At 49.5% G+C, this 14,327-nt stretch overlaps 1 protein-coding gene across 4 annotated transcripts in view; it reads left to right on the top strand.

Moving 5' to 3' along the window:
* Positions 1–14,327, top strand: part of ccnd2a (cyclin D2, a) — a 130,008-nt gene that overhangs the window by 109,669 nt on the left and 6,012 nt on the right. For all 4 annotated transcript variants that reach the window (XM_076141859.1, XM_076141857.1, XM_076141858.1 and 1 more), the window contains 3 exons: positions 649–864; positions 3,692–3,851; positions 10,703–10,851. In XM_076141859.1, coding sequence (XP_075997974.1) covers positions 694–864; positions 3,692–3,851; positions 10,703–10,851 — 480 coding nt within the window. In that variant the 5' untranslated portion in view covers positions 649–693. The remainder of the gene's footprint in view (positions 1–648; positions 865–3,691; positions 3,852–10,702; positions 10,852–14,327) is intronic.

The following is a 14,327-nucleotide window of genomic DNA, read 5'->3' as shown; positions in this document are numbered from 1 at the left end:
CTCGGCGGTGACGCACTCCGCAGCAGACTTTCGCTACTCGCGTCCTGTTTTGACGTTTTATTCATATTTATCCTTTTGGAATGTGGATGTGAATTGTCGGGTATGACGTGGAAGGCTTCCGGGAAGATTATGGTGCGAAGAAAATCGGTTTAGATAATTTATTTATATTTTTAATTATTTTATGAAAAATATGACGGATGAAGAAAAAAAAAGCGTGTTTCCGTGTGCTGCGCTGTCGGGGTGTTTCTTGGCACGACTGATTGTGACTTAAATTGATTTCTTAGTGAATGAACTGCAGGAATGTGATTCTTTTGAAAAAGTATGCGTCCCGGAACTTTTCCATACTTTGTCATTTCATGTATTTGATTAATTTAGGAGGTTGTAACTGATTAGGTCTGGGGTCAAATTCTTGGCCAGGCCCCAAACATGTATGCTGTTGCCTTTATAAGCGCGCTTTGTGTGGTTTGTCCCTAATTTCGTTATATCATAAAAGTTTCTTATGTATACCATGTGTTGGAAAATACTTCAGCTCAGCTCAGAGTGACGTACTGGCTCCAAACGCTCATCACTGGCGCGTTGTGTGTGTGTGTCTGTGTGTGTGTGTGTCTGTGTGTGTGTCTCTGTGTGTGTGTCTGTCTGTCTTTGCAGGTTTGTGAGGAACAGAAGTGCGAAGAAGAAGTTTTCCCTTTGGCCATGAACTACTTGGACAGATTTTTAGCCATGGAACCCACCAAAAAGTGTAACCTGCAGCTGCTGGGAGCAGTGTGCATGTTTCTTGCGTCCAAATTGAAAGAGACTCGTCCATTAACTGCTGAGAAACTTTGCATCTACACAGATAACTCCATCAGACCACAAGAGCTGCTGGTAAGCAACACAATCCACTGCCACATCTCCCTCAGCTCAAGGCAAACTATGCTTTCATGACTTATTTTGCACTAATGTTTGGAATCGGGGGTATTTCAGATGGTTTGTGTTGTTATTTCTATTCCAAATGTATTGATTTGTATTATTCCGCCCCAGCATCACTGACTGGTATCTCATTTGGCTTTATCTGGCCTATTTGCACTGCAGCCTCATCAAAGGAGCATGAGAGCCAAACACCCTACAATGAAGTGTCCCACAGGAGCTCCCAGAGGGTCTCTTACAGTACACGCTCTGTGTAATGGTCTCCATCGCCATCTAGCGGTAGATATTTGCATAGAGCAACGAGGTCAGCTTGAACTCCAGCCAAAGTTCTGACTCTGTTCCTGTCAGAGAGAGAGAGAGAGAGAGAAGGAGAGAGAGAGAGAGATTCCAGTTTGCCTTTTACAGTGTAGCCGTAACCATGGATGCACAATTTTGACATTTTGTAAAGTTACAAAGGTCGCTGATTACCTCGCATTTTCAGAGTATGACTGTATGTTGAACTCCTTTTATTAGGTATGCAGGTTAGACACTTTATCATTGGCAGCACTAACAAGATTGCCATTCCACGTCCTGCTGAAGCGTTTGATAAGGCCTGGATGCTCCTGATAATACCGGCCTCCTTCACCAGCGCAGGCCAATTAATTAACTGGGTTTCACATGGGAGAACTATTTCCCTACTGCTCCGTGCACTACATAAACATTCCACAGTAAACAACAGCCAATCCCACCCATGTTGTGAAAGAGGCCACATATTATGATTCAGATGTGGCTGATGTTTGTCGGCCTGCCTCTCGCTGCCTGACTGGCGGCTCTGATCGCTGCTGTGGATTCACCACGCCGACGATTCCCCGCTCGTGGATTTTTGGTTTTGGAGAACTTTCTGGAATGTTCTTCTGCTTGGAGCATATTGTGTGTGTGTGACATGATTCCCTCTCCTCTAGAGGGAATGTTTCTATGGTCAGATAGGTTAGTTTTGCCTGTAAAGGGAAGGTTCACTCATGCGCCGCATTGTTTTGAGTGACATATTGAGGCGCAATTGTGCACTTTACTGCAAAATTGAGTCTGATGAGTTTAATATTGAGTTTCATATTCATTCTGAACGCAAAGCCTTGACATGCTTTGTGTAGGCTTTGTCTCAGGGTTTCTGTATAAGGCAGTATTTTGGCTGAGTTGCAGATACAGGAAACGGAGATCAGCTGCTCGGGGCATGTGATTGTTTTTTTGTCCTCATCTTTGGTAACAATTTCTTGTAAAGGGAACCGCAAATGTTACAAAGAAGGTGTGGAGGAAGGCAGCAGCAAGCAGAAGGAAGTGGGTGCCTGCCTGCCACTCTGTCAGCACAGAGCTTATGTTGCAAGGCTGTCACAGCTCTCGCTATAGGCCCGTATCTGCCTCTTGACTATTGGTGGAAACGGGCTTCAGCTGCACACGTAAGTGGAAACTGCTGTGTTGCGCAAGATCAATTTAAAAGATCAATACGGAATCGTTGAGATGCTTCGTCTCAACGTTATTGTGGGTTTGCACAAAGCGTCACTTGTAAACTCATTCCTCTTCTATCCATTCCCCTTCCACTAAAGGAAACATGAAATGGTAGAAAATGGTGAGTGACAGGAACATTGCATGCTGCAGTCGAGGGTCATCAGCAGCCATATTGAACCGTCTCATGACTGAGTCCATGTGGTCTCAGTCTGTCGAGGGGAAAATCAACGGCATCCAAGGTCTCAGTCGCAAAGGCTGCAGGCCGGAAGCAAAGCGCATAAGTTTTCCCAAGTTAGTCACCAAACCCTTCCGTTAATCACTTCCTCCTCAAGTGAAAGGAGAATTACACACCCCACCTGCACCAGCCCCCATCCCCCACACTCGCGCGCACACACACACACACACGCACACACGCACACACACTGATACCAGGCCTTGCTAGCATGCGGCGCTCACTCGTGTTCTCGACACTCAGGACTTCCACATAAAAGGATTTGTGAAATTCAGAGCTGTTGATTTGGGTGGATCCTGTTTTACAGAAAGAGGTTGAGTCATGTTTGATACTGAGGCGTGTGTGTCAAACGTGTTTACTGAGCCAGACAGCAGTGAATGACTTCAAAGGAAGTCTCTAACATTATCTGGCACTTTGGTATGTGTCTAATTTATGTAACACAACAGGCATGTGTGAATTATAGATTTAATTAGTTAATTATGTGGCAAACACAGAACAAACACCAACATTCAATGTGCAACAAATACAACAATCGTAACCTACTGCAACACACAAGTGAAGGTGTAAGATAGATAGATATCCTTCCTTTGGCTTCTTTGTCACTAATACGCACGCACGCACACACACTCTCACACACACACACACACACACACACACTCAGCAGAACCTCTGGTGGGCCTCTTTAGGAAAGTCCCCAGATGCCAGACAGACAGGCAGGGAGACAGTGTTGTGAGGTCACCAGGTTGGTGGCGCTGCTGTTGTTTCTCTGTCCCGGCCGGGCCGAGACTAACGTAATAACAATCTGTCTCTGCTCAACCTCCCCACCCTCACCACTGTACAGGGCCAGGGCCAGGGGCCCACAGAGGCACATTCGCTCACACACTGCGGCCTGCTGCATTGTGAAACCCACTAAACAAGTGCAGCAGAGTGCAATGTGCAATGTTGTAGTGTAAACAGCTTTACTGTACGTAAATATGCAGCATTACTGGTTTGTTTTTTTCACTTTCTCAGTGTTTTTCTGACTTATCTTTGCCTCCTCCTCCTCCTCCCCCCCCTCCTCCCTCACCCCTCCAGGAATGGGAGCTGGTGGTGTTGGGGAAGTTGAAGTGGAACCTGGCAGCGGTCACTCCCAACGACTTCATCGAGCACATCGTGAGGAGGCTGCCTCTGCCTGAGGATAAGCTAGCACTTATACGCAAACATGTCCAGACCTTCATCGCCCTCTGTGCCACAGGTAGGAGCTCATGTCTGACTTAGTACCAAGTCTCTTTTCATATTAGCTGATTTCACCGTCGCACAGTTTGATACACATGTCGCCGGCGAAACTGATTACCACACAAACTGCAATGTCACCCTGATATCCTCTCTTTTGACACCCATCATGCCTAAGCTGCCAAGTCAAACCAGGCGATAACAGCTTGCATCAACACCCTTTGTCTTGTTGCAGAATAAACTTTATCTGCACATTCTTCTTTTAGCACTTTATCCAAAGCCTCTCCTAGTATGTTTTGCTGTGATTAACTCCCGCTCAGTGTTGCATTGTGGGCCGGTCAAGGCGCTGCAGTATCTGTATGTGAAAAGCATGTCTCAATGAAGACTTCAGCGTTTGACACTTGGGTCTTTATGTCTATCATCTGTCTTCTCCCAGTGGTATGTGGTCATGTTTTGAAGGCATATCAGTGGCTTTCAGGGCATCCAGTAACACTTCAAAGAAGAACTTGTGTTGTTGAAGGGCATTCCCATGTCGCACAGGGTCGAGAAGAGAAACAGAGCGGGGTGGAGGGAGGCAGGCCATTGTCTTTCTGCTCTTGAGGTGAATTGTTCACTCAAGATCAAACATCCAGTGAGTCATGGGAGGGACGGCCAGCCTTTAACATGATCTGGAGAGACAACCAGATTGAGACAGAGAAGATGCAGGAGGGAAATGGGGAGTTGGAGCAAGAGGAGTGCATTGTTTTTGCACTGCCAAATTCTAAGGCATGTCATGTTTTCATATTTCTTTCCCCTGCCGCCTTCCTTCCCTCTTTCTGCCCCTCCCCCCCCCCCCCCCCCCCCCCCCTTTACTTCCCACGCCTCCCCACCCTACAGCTGGAGGGCATGATAGCTTTCCCATGTTGGGATTCTCTATCGGGGCAGGTTTCTCCTGTTTGCCTTGCCTCTTACTCCGGGTTGAAAACGTCCAAAGACTCTGACTTTAACGGAGGTAGACCTAAAGAAACGTCCCCCGACGCGGCCGCTGAGTCCCTGTGCAGGACGGAGAGTCAGCAATCCTTTCTTTCCTTCTTCCTAACTGACCCCCGCCACCACCGCTCCCCTGCTCTTGCTCTGCTCCGAACAGGAATGCTGACTACACCCCCTCTTGGGAAACAGCTCCTTGTGCTGAGCTCATTTAGAGGAGTGTGTGAGGAGGGAGGTGGCAGATATTTAAAACATCAAATGATGGAATCCCCTGTGCTTGATTGTGTAATCGACAGCACAGCTTGAGAAAACCCTCACGGTTTTGAAATATGAAATTAATACGTTTCCACTCCTCCTCTTCCTCATCTTCCCTCTGTCTGTCTGTCACTCGCTCATTATCGCGTTCCGCAACCTACGTTTCTCTCCCCCCCCCTGTTTTCTGCCTAAGGATGAATGTGTGGAATGACAGCGTGTCAGAGATTGGACCTTATTCCCCAAAGCAGCATTGTGAAAGACTCAGCACGCACTTTGTCCTTAATTGCTTCAATGAGGCAGTGGAGATGAATTTACGAGCCTTGCCGGAGTCTTCCTCCTGAGGTTTTTCTGTCTTTTAGAAGAGGCTTTCTACCGATACAGCTCCGGATTAGCAACAGGCCGTTTGTCTGCACGCACGCTCTCGTTCAGGCGCGTATCCATGCGAGGGGCAAGACCACGAAACGAAAGAGAGCACAGAGAAAGCGGGTCGACAGTTTGGTGCGTCTGACGGGATCTCTGGAAATCTGACACCGCGTTTTTTTGTGGAACGTTCCAAGCCGCAAATCTCTGCGGTTATCTGGTGAGAATCCTCCTTGAGACGTCCCTCTGAACGGACCTGACAAGGTAAAAGACGTGGAAGTGGAGGGAGGAGGCATCTCAGGAGGAGTTATATTTGCGAGACGGTCCACAACAGGTCACTGTAGCCTTCCTGTTTCATACCAGCGTATTCAACCCGCCTCCCACCGCCGCTGAAAAAGAAAAACAGGCATAAAACCGGCGTTCTCTGTTTTTTGGAGGGGACAAGGAGAGCAGAAGTGGAGAATAAGGCCTCTCGTTGGTAATGGCTCCTCTCTTTTGATGAAACAGTTCCGTTCGGGGTCCACTCGGAGAGATTTTGTCAGGTGGCGCAGGCTGGCTCTGTATTAATTAATAACATTGCCGGGCCCATTCAGGTCTATGCAAATGGAACGGGGGGCTCAGCTCCCGGCTGGGAGAAAGGACACAAAAGGGGCCGGGTCCTTACATTTCATATGCAGAGCCACGCCGGGGTCAGCACGGCGGGGCCACTTGATAGGAAACACCAGCGTTTCCCTCAGGCAGGCCGCCGGATAATAGCTCAGAAACAAGCTCATTAAGGGAGATTATCAACCTCCATTCCTCCACACAGACAGCCAGCACTCTGAGCTTCCTCTTCTATTCTGATTCAATTGAGCTAAAGTGGGAGAATGGAACGGGGGAGGCATGGGGCAGACAGATGCACCCCAACCTGTCTGCTGCTGTTATTGAGCTCGCTCTTCTGGCCATATTGGCAGAGATTACGGTGCTTTACTTTAATACCAACTCAAACAGCCCTCTGTAATGGTATGCATGGAGCCGCGTCAATGGCGACGGCCAATCAAAAGGAAAAAGCTGGGACGCGGCCAAACGACAGCGTCCAAGAGAGTCAGTCGCTACAAGTAAGGATGTAAATAACGACTGATGAGGAGAATTAAGAATTTAAAAATCTCTGAGGAGTATTGGGTGGTTATTTAGTGTGCGGATAAGCCGGGTAATTGTTGACATCTGCAGCTTCAGAATACAAGAATCTAATAACATTCAGTTGAGTAGAAGTTGTGGAATGCAGCAATGACAGCTAAATATTTTAAAACCTCGTAAACTATAACAGCAACGTCCCTCCATCTGCATTCATGTGATCACTTTCCCAGTGTTGAGTTTGTTCTGGAGCGTCTCCTCTCCCATGGGCACCTGCAGCTCTGGACGATAGCCTGATGCACACTCCTTCTTCTTCTTCTTCTTCTGCATTTTATTTGTATTTCATCGTAATGAAAACGCACACAGAGGAGCCATTAAAGCTCTCCAAAGCCCGACTGATCTGGAAGCTTTCCTCTCAGCGTCTACACGTCCTGCTGAGCTCCGTACCATAAAGCCTACGGGATTATTCCTCCACTTAGGCAAACAGAAAGATGTTTTATGCGAGAGAGACCAATCTGATATTCCAAAACGCATCCATAAGTCCTCTTTCCTCTTCCTGTAGCCGAGCAGACTCCGTGGTCCAGGGTGGATTATCTCAGTAGCTTCCTTTCTAAGTAGCTGTTGAGCAGAGGATCCCCCTCCAGGCGCAGCACTCCAATCTTACAGGCCCCCCTGATGACTCAGCTCAGATGTGGTCAATGAAACATTCTCTACGCGTGTTTGTTTACGCGCAAAGCCCTCTTCATGTCCGATGAGTCAAAACCCCGAAATGTCAGCCGCCTCCTCCGACAAATTACCGCCCCGCTCCGCGGATGTTACGAATCACGTCCGGTCCGGCTGCGTCGTGGACAGATTAGAAGGAAAGCATCCCGCTAGTACGCAACCAGGAATCCAACACGCAGAGTGAATCATAGAGTGGCACGTCCTGGTTCCCCCCCCCTTCACCTCCCGGCTGTAATCAGCTCCGCACCATACAGTAAATACTGCGGCCAGCTGACTCACTCCAGAAACAGAAAGAATTTTTTTTCCTTCACTTTTCTGGATGCTGCCGTTATTCCAACAGAGCTCAAGGAATCCAAACCTTTTTTCTCCCGTGTGTACCACTGAGGTCACAGCAAGCTAAAGCTAATATTTGTCAATTGATGTGAAGCAAATTGTAGTGGCAACTCGCTTAGTATGGACAAGCTCGGTACTCTGACCGGAACCAGAGTGTCTCACAAGCAGAACTCGGCTCTAAACATCCCCTCCCCTCTTCGATCCCATCAAAGGATTCTGTTTACTGACAAATTAGTATAAATCCCAGTTTCAGCAGTGACTCAGTGGCAACCAGGAACAGAAATGATAGAGAATAGAATCTCACATTCTGCAATCGAGATCATGGTCCTTTTGAGTTTGTGTGTGCGATCGAGCTCCTCTACCTCAGTTGTGGAGTTGGAGTTGTTGTTTGTGCCTCTCACAGGTACACAAGTCTTAAGTAGCTTGACTAACTTTGTGTGAAGTGCCAGGAACGGCTGCATTAGCGGTGACACAAGCTGTCATGCCGATCCCGAAATGATGTTTGTGTTCGACCTTAATCAGTCAGCGGGGCCACGAGTCCTCGTAACGCTACTCCTTTAATAAACAAGGTCAAAGAGCTCTACATGTATAGAATACAAGACCCTGATTTATAGCGCTGGAAAGAGAGAGAGAGTGTGGAGGAGAGAGAGTTTTTTTTCTTTCTGTTCTGGCTGTTGTTCAACTTTCCAACTTTAATTAATTTACAAGTTTAATGTGCATACTGTGCATCGCAGCCACCCAGGAGGAGCGGGCCCTGTAAGGCCAGCAGACTGTGTGACCAGAGGCCTGGGGATGAAGTTTCAGGGGGATAGAAAAAAAAACGCGGAGGGAGGAATGGAGGCGAAGGGGGCGCAAAGGGAGGAGAAAGGCCCATTGAAGGGGGCGAGAGGCGTGCAGGCCGGGCCAGTCAGCCGCCGCTCACAGGGAGCTTTCCATCGCAGCCGTCCCTACTCAGCTACATACACTGTTTATCCTCCACATGAATATCAATGAGGACCTCCTAAAATACGGCCTTTCTTCCCCCCACACGCAGCAGCCACCAGGCCAGGAGTGTCTGCCCGCATCGGGTGCACGCGCATGTCCTTGTTCTGCTACAGACCTGTCTTGTCTCGAGTGCGAAAAATCAGCTTGAAGCCCACTGCCCGCCACTCAGCTCTGCCACAAACGATAGTCTGTGATGTGTGTGTGTGTGTGTGTGTGTGTGTATGTCGGGCTGTGACAGTGTGTCCGTCTGTCCATCTGCATCTATGCGTACAGGCATCCAAGCATGGGCTCATTGTCTCGTGTTTAGGTCTCTGCGAGGTGTCTCCCTCCTCGCCTGTCGCTCTGCGCTTGCCGCACACGTACAGTAAATCCATGTATGCCTTTGTGCCGGTCCCCCCTCTATAGAAAGCTGCACTCTTACAGCAGTGATGTAATGCTGAGAGGCATTGTGCGCTCTTTCCTCTTGGCTCGAGGTCGCCTTTAATAAATCGCTCCTTGGCTGAGGCCCAGCGGCTAACACAGGGGTGTATAATAAGTTCATTTATTTGTCAACACTGAGCCCACAAGATGAGAAAGCGCCTGGCTGTGCATGTTAAAAAGGCAGTGAGGGGGCTGCCTTTACAGCTATCAAAGGGCCCACCTCTTTGATTCCACATGAAAAAAAAGAAGGAAGAAAAATCTCCTTCACAGCCATCGCACACAGTTTGCTTTGCAATTGAATATGGCAATATGTTAATGTGCAGGCTGTTTCTATGCCCCCGCTGCCCACTCCTCCAGCCCATAGGTGGCCCAGGAACAGAAGCATACTTGTGGGGGGGGCGGGGTGGGGTGGGGGGGGCGGGGAGTAAGGAGGAGGTGTGGGTCGCTGGAGGGCAACTCTTTTCTTCTTCCAAAACCTCACAAGGGTCTGGACACAGACTTGAGAGTGATGTGCAGCGGAGTCGTCGCCCCCCCCCCCCCCCCCCCCCTTTCCACCACGCCCACCACCTTCCCGTCTTTTCTCCCCGCTGCCTTGTCGCCATACCATCCTTCCCTCCTCCTTGATCTTCCCCCCGCTGACCCCCTTTTGCCCCAACGCCACCGCCTCTTTGTACCGCCCGTCGCACTGAATTGGTATCAGCAGAGACGGGGACGGACGCTGTGTCTCTCTCAATTGGGTGAAATGAGGTGATGACTCCGGACAATGGAGTCACACTCTTCTGCCTTCCCTCTCGCAGGCCCACCACTCTATTAATATGCTAACAGATAGGAGGGCCGCCAATGCAAACCGCTGCCTGTTGTAGCAACAAAGAGCGGGGCATGTGTGCCATTCACTCGCCCCATCTGAGCAGGCCATGTGCTGTCCAGAGAGAAAAGGTAGAAGTTGAGCAAGACATAAAGAGAGAATAGAGAGAGAGGAGGGAGTGTGTGTGTGTGTGTGTGTGAAGAGAAAAAACTCTCCCTCTCTGTCTGTCTCCCTTGCTGTGTCTCCCCCTCTCTCTCTCTCTCTCTCCCTCTCCCTCCCTCTATGCCAGTTGCCTTTTCGAGCTTCTGGCCCGTTCACAAGCTGTCTCATTTGCATTATGAATGACAGTGAGGGGAGCTAACAAGGTTATTGGTCTTTGAGACGCACGCCTGTGACCACACGTGGAAAAAGGACCTACAGCAGTGAGCATTGGCAGAGGCACTGAGCCTCTTTATTCCTCCCTTTCCAAGCGCTATGGGGCTTTTTTTTTCAGCGAAGCACACGATTTACTCAGGAGATGGAAGAAAAGGGGCCGGGCTGGGGAAAGGGGGGACCAGGGGGGAGGGTGGGCGAGCGGGGGAGGTGGGGGTTTTGCTTTTCAGCTCCTTTACAAGCCAAGTGAACCCTCATTATCCAGGCCTCTGGTCATTAGTGAGCGCTACGTTCAGACCCAGAGCAATAGAAGGATTATTTATTAGCCGACTGCTAGATTACCAAATCATATTGTCTCTGTGTGTGTGTGTGTGTGGGGGGAGGAGAGAGAGGGGAGGTGGGGGGGTGGGGGTCTTCTGTGGAGCAAATAAATTAACAGAGCAATTTAGAAACCACACCAGGTGAACGCGTCGGCTCCATTCTGCCACTTTGCTGCATCGCTGACCAAGCAACGGCCTCTAAGACGTGTTCTCTTCTAACAGATTTCAGATTCGCCATGTACCCTCCCTCCATGATCGCCACAGGCAGCGTGGGGGCGGCGATCTGCGGCCTGCAGCTGGATTCGGCGGACCAGTCTCCGTGGGGCGACAGTCTGACAGACCTGTTGGCCAAAATCACAAACACAGAAGTGGTGAGTTGATTCTCAAAAGAAACCTCCTGAATTCCAGTGTGGTCCCTCAAGTCGGGACGCAGCGGAGAGCTCCATGCTTCTCGAGTGGAAAATTTGGGGAAGGATGTTTCTGAGTAATATTTACACAAGGAGGAGTAAATGTCAGCATCAAGGAAGCTCAGTGAGGTGTTCACTGGTGTTTATCTGAGTACAGTTACTGCAGTAAGCTGGGATTCAAGCGGCTGAGTTCATTCATCTCATCTGTCACTTCACATTTCCAGAGAAATACCAAAATTAACCAAAGCTAATTCACTGAAATAAACATTCACGATCTATGACTGAGAGCAGATGCAAATGTGTTTCTTTCCTCAATGGTTCCTACACACACACACACACACACACACGGCTGTGGGTTAAATCTCTAAGGTGATGCACTCCAGTGTGTAATCTGTGTCAAACCCAGACTGGACCTGAAGGAAGCATGTGGCAGGTTTCTGTTCCCTTCCCATCCACTCCATCAGGTCCAGCTGCCCAGGGCCCCTCCTGCTGTAGAGAGGATCACTTCAATCCTGCCTTATTGAGAGCGGACACACTCTGTCAATGACAGGAGCGCCGGTCAGGTCCGTTGTGTGGCTCTCTGGGTACGACGGCGGGTGAGTCGAGTCCAAACACAGCCGGGGCCTCTGCTCATTCTGACACGCCTGGCTTTCATCACTCCGAACCGTGAGGCCGTGAGACGAAGACGGGGAAAGGCTCCGGGTTAGCGATATTTGATTCGATTTAAACATGAGTGCACGGCGCTCACAGGGGGCAGACAGAGGTCACTGCACCAGGCCTCAACCCCCGGTATGTTACATTCTGTTGCAGAGGGTCCCTAAAGGAGGTGAGGGAGGAGGTGGAAGAAAGCTGTTGAAGTGTGAAAAGACACTTGGGGTAGGGGGAGAGGGGGGTCAGTGTCAGTCCGCTCCGCTCCTATGGACCATAATGCATCCCTGCTGGAAGGCATGGCTCCCTCTGGTGCGAGCAGAGTGAAGTCTCGTCTGGCGGCGGAGGAAAAACAAATAGCCGGTCTGAGCAGCACAGGGCCTCAGTGTGTCTGGGCCGCGAGCTCTCAGACTGCAGGGGAATGAAGTCGCTCTGTGTCTCTGCGATCAACTACTCACATTCCTGGATTTAGACAAGCCATGTCTCTGTAAAAATAGGAGGCAAATCTTCCTGTGTTTGAATGCAGCTTCTTTCCTGAGTCCACATGTAGAAAGGAGCTCAGTCAAGCTGCCGTCGCTCAGAGGAAGCTGCTGCTGCACCGACAACTGCTGACTTCTGCACCGCCGAACAAAGCTTCACAAATAGACATCGTTGTTTGTGTTCAGACTTTCGCACTGTCAGAAAGAGGATTTGGCGATTGGCGGCTGTGTCACTCTCACACTAACACCCTGCCTTCATTTCCCATAAGCTGCGCCCCTTCACGCATCATCTCAGCAGCCGTGGGCCACCCTGACCCTGTTTGACTGCAGTCATCAGTGTGGTCGAATGAATCTGAGTGTAAAAGTGTACACATAACATATTTGGGTTTTGGCCGGGGGGGAATGTTGCAGGCAGAAACAGCGAGATCCAGGGGCATCTTGTAACCAGGCTGCCAAACAACAGCCAGGCAAAATATGAAGGCAAAAGCAACATTCACCGACCTCTGCTGCCGCTGCCCGCCGCTGCCAACAGCATCATGGCCAACGCCACCGCTCTGGCTCCCCGCTGGCATCTTTGGTATCCACAAGCTGCGGTTTTCCAGTGGAAACGCGATAGGTCCAAGTCACCGTCTCAGGCCGCTGGTGGAATGTGTGTGTATAGCCTCATATACACCTGGTGTGGCCAAGAGTGTGTTAGGGACAGCAGACGAGCCAGTGTGCCAAGGAAGCGAAGCAGCGGCAGGAAAGGAAAATAAACTCTTTGCTCTAAATTTGACTGAAGACGGATTTATAATTTGTGCGTGTAGAGTTTCTCGTTCTCCTCGAGACGAGCCGATTGAAACAGGAAGAGAGGATAGAGAAGTGCAAAGAGTTAGATCACCACTTCCTACATCTACAGCGTTTTGGCTTGTATCCTCTCTCAGGCTCTCATTCATCTTTTCTCTGTGGAAGTCGCACACTACCAGCACCAGAAACACATTTTCCTGTTGCTCCTTCTCTCTTTTCATGCCCCCCTTGTGTGTGTGTGTGTGTGTGTGTGTGTGTGTGTGTGTGTGTGTGACATTCTGGGGGTAATTCAGCTGTGATGTGTTGGAAGCGGCATGTATGCAACAATCATGCGTTTCTGAAGGAAAGCTGATAGCTCTATAGCACCGCCTGTGGCGTCGCCGCTTGTGGTTTGTCAGCATACAGAAGAAGAGAAAGAGAAAGGTCACATTTTCTATTGTAACTCGCAGATTTCGAGTCATGTGGTGAGCGCTTATTTCCAGTGTCAGCCTCCGGATATTTTGTTTCAGATTCCCTGAGATCCATAGTGTGTGTGTCAGTATGTGGCGGCCTGTGTGTTTGTTTCAGCTGTCTGACCGCTACGTCCTCCCAGAGCAGCAAACACTGTCTTGTGCGGTACAGTCAGCAGTTAAAACACATTCCACGGCTTCACACATTTCTCCCTTTTGGTTTTGCCTGTCTGCACAACTTCCCATTACCGCCAGTGTTGCGAAGGCCGCCCAGGAATAACGTGAAGCCCTGGATCGGCCAGACACAGTTGAAGGTTTGTTGCGGTATGATGGATGTTGGAGGTGGAACAGAAGGGGCTGTAACAACAAGGGGGAGATTGAAAGTGTGTTTTCTTAGATGGTGCTGCAAACAAGAGGCTTCGGCACAGCAGCACCTCCTTTCCACACACACACACTACTACGGCCCCCCTCAGCACCCACGTACCTACAGGCGCTCTGAAAACAGAATTGGTGTTTCCAGTAGTCACACATTGAAGTCATTAAAGTTTTTTTTCAAATAAAGCCCATGGGGCTTGGCACGGGATCCGAACTGCCGCTATAAAGAGCAGCAGTGAGGTCGGGGAGTGTCTTTTAAGAAGTAAAGGCTCGCATTCTTGCGGTAAGACACTGGCAGTTCCTTTACATGTTCTGCGCTTGACTTAATTTTCTCACAGGAATTGAGATTTTATGACTAATGGGGCACATGTTGGTGGGAAGAGGTTGGGGGTGTGTGTGTGTGTGTGAGTGAGTGTGTGTGAGTGTGTGTGTGAGTAAGCCAGTGAGTGTACACACGCCCATGTTAGTGGCCGACCTCTGGAGGAGGATAAGGGGACCGACGCTGTTCGGGTTTCCTCCACGTCAATCTCGTTGCCGAGGGAGACGCCCAGTCCACATCATTCCAGCCTCCTCAACATCACATCGCCCCAGTTTAACTCTTCATCATTAGATACTGCAGAACCCAAAGTAAAAGAGAAATATAGAAGAGAAATTACAGAAATTACTTAATGCCAAACTCCTGTAGGCTCAGGTTTTTGAATTA

This window comes from Genypterus blacodes, unplaced genomic scaffold (assembly GCF_046128005.1).
Source record: "Genypterus blacodes isolate CSIRO-AG114 ecotype Tasmania unplaced genomic scaffold, CSIRO-AGI_Gbla_v1 ptg000021l_1, whole genome shotgun sequence".
NCBI classification, from domain to species: Eukaryota; Metazoa; Chordata; class Actinopteri; order Ophidiiformes; family Ophidiidae; genus Genypterus; species Genypterus blacodes.
Note: the sequence above shows the minus strand (reverse complement) of the source record. Positions and strands in the feature narration are given on the sequence as shown.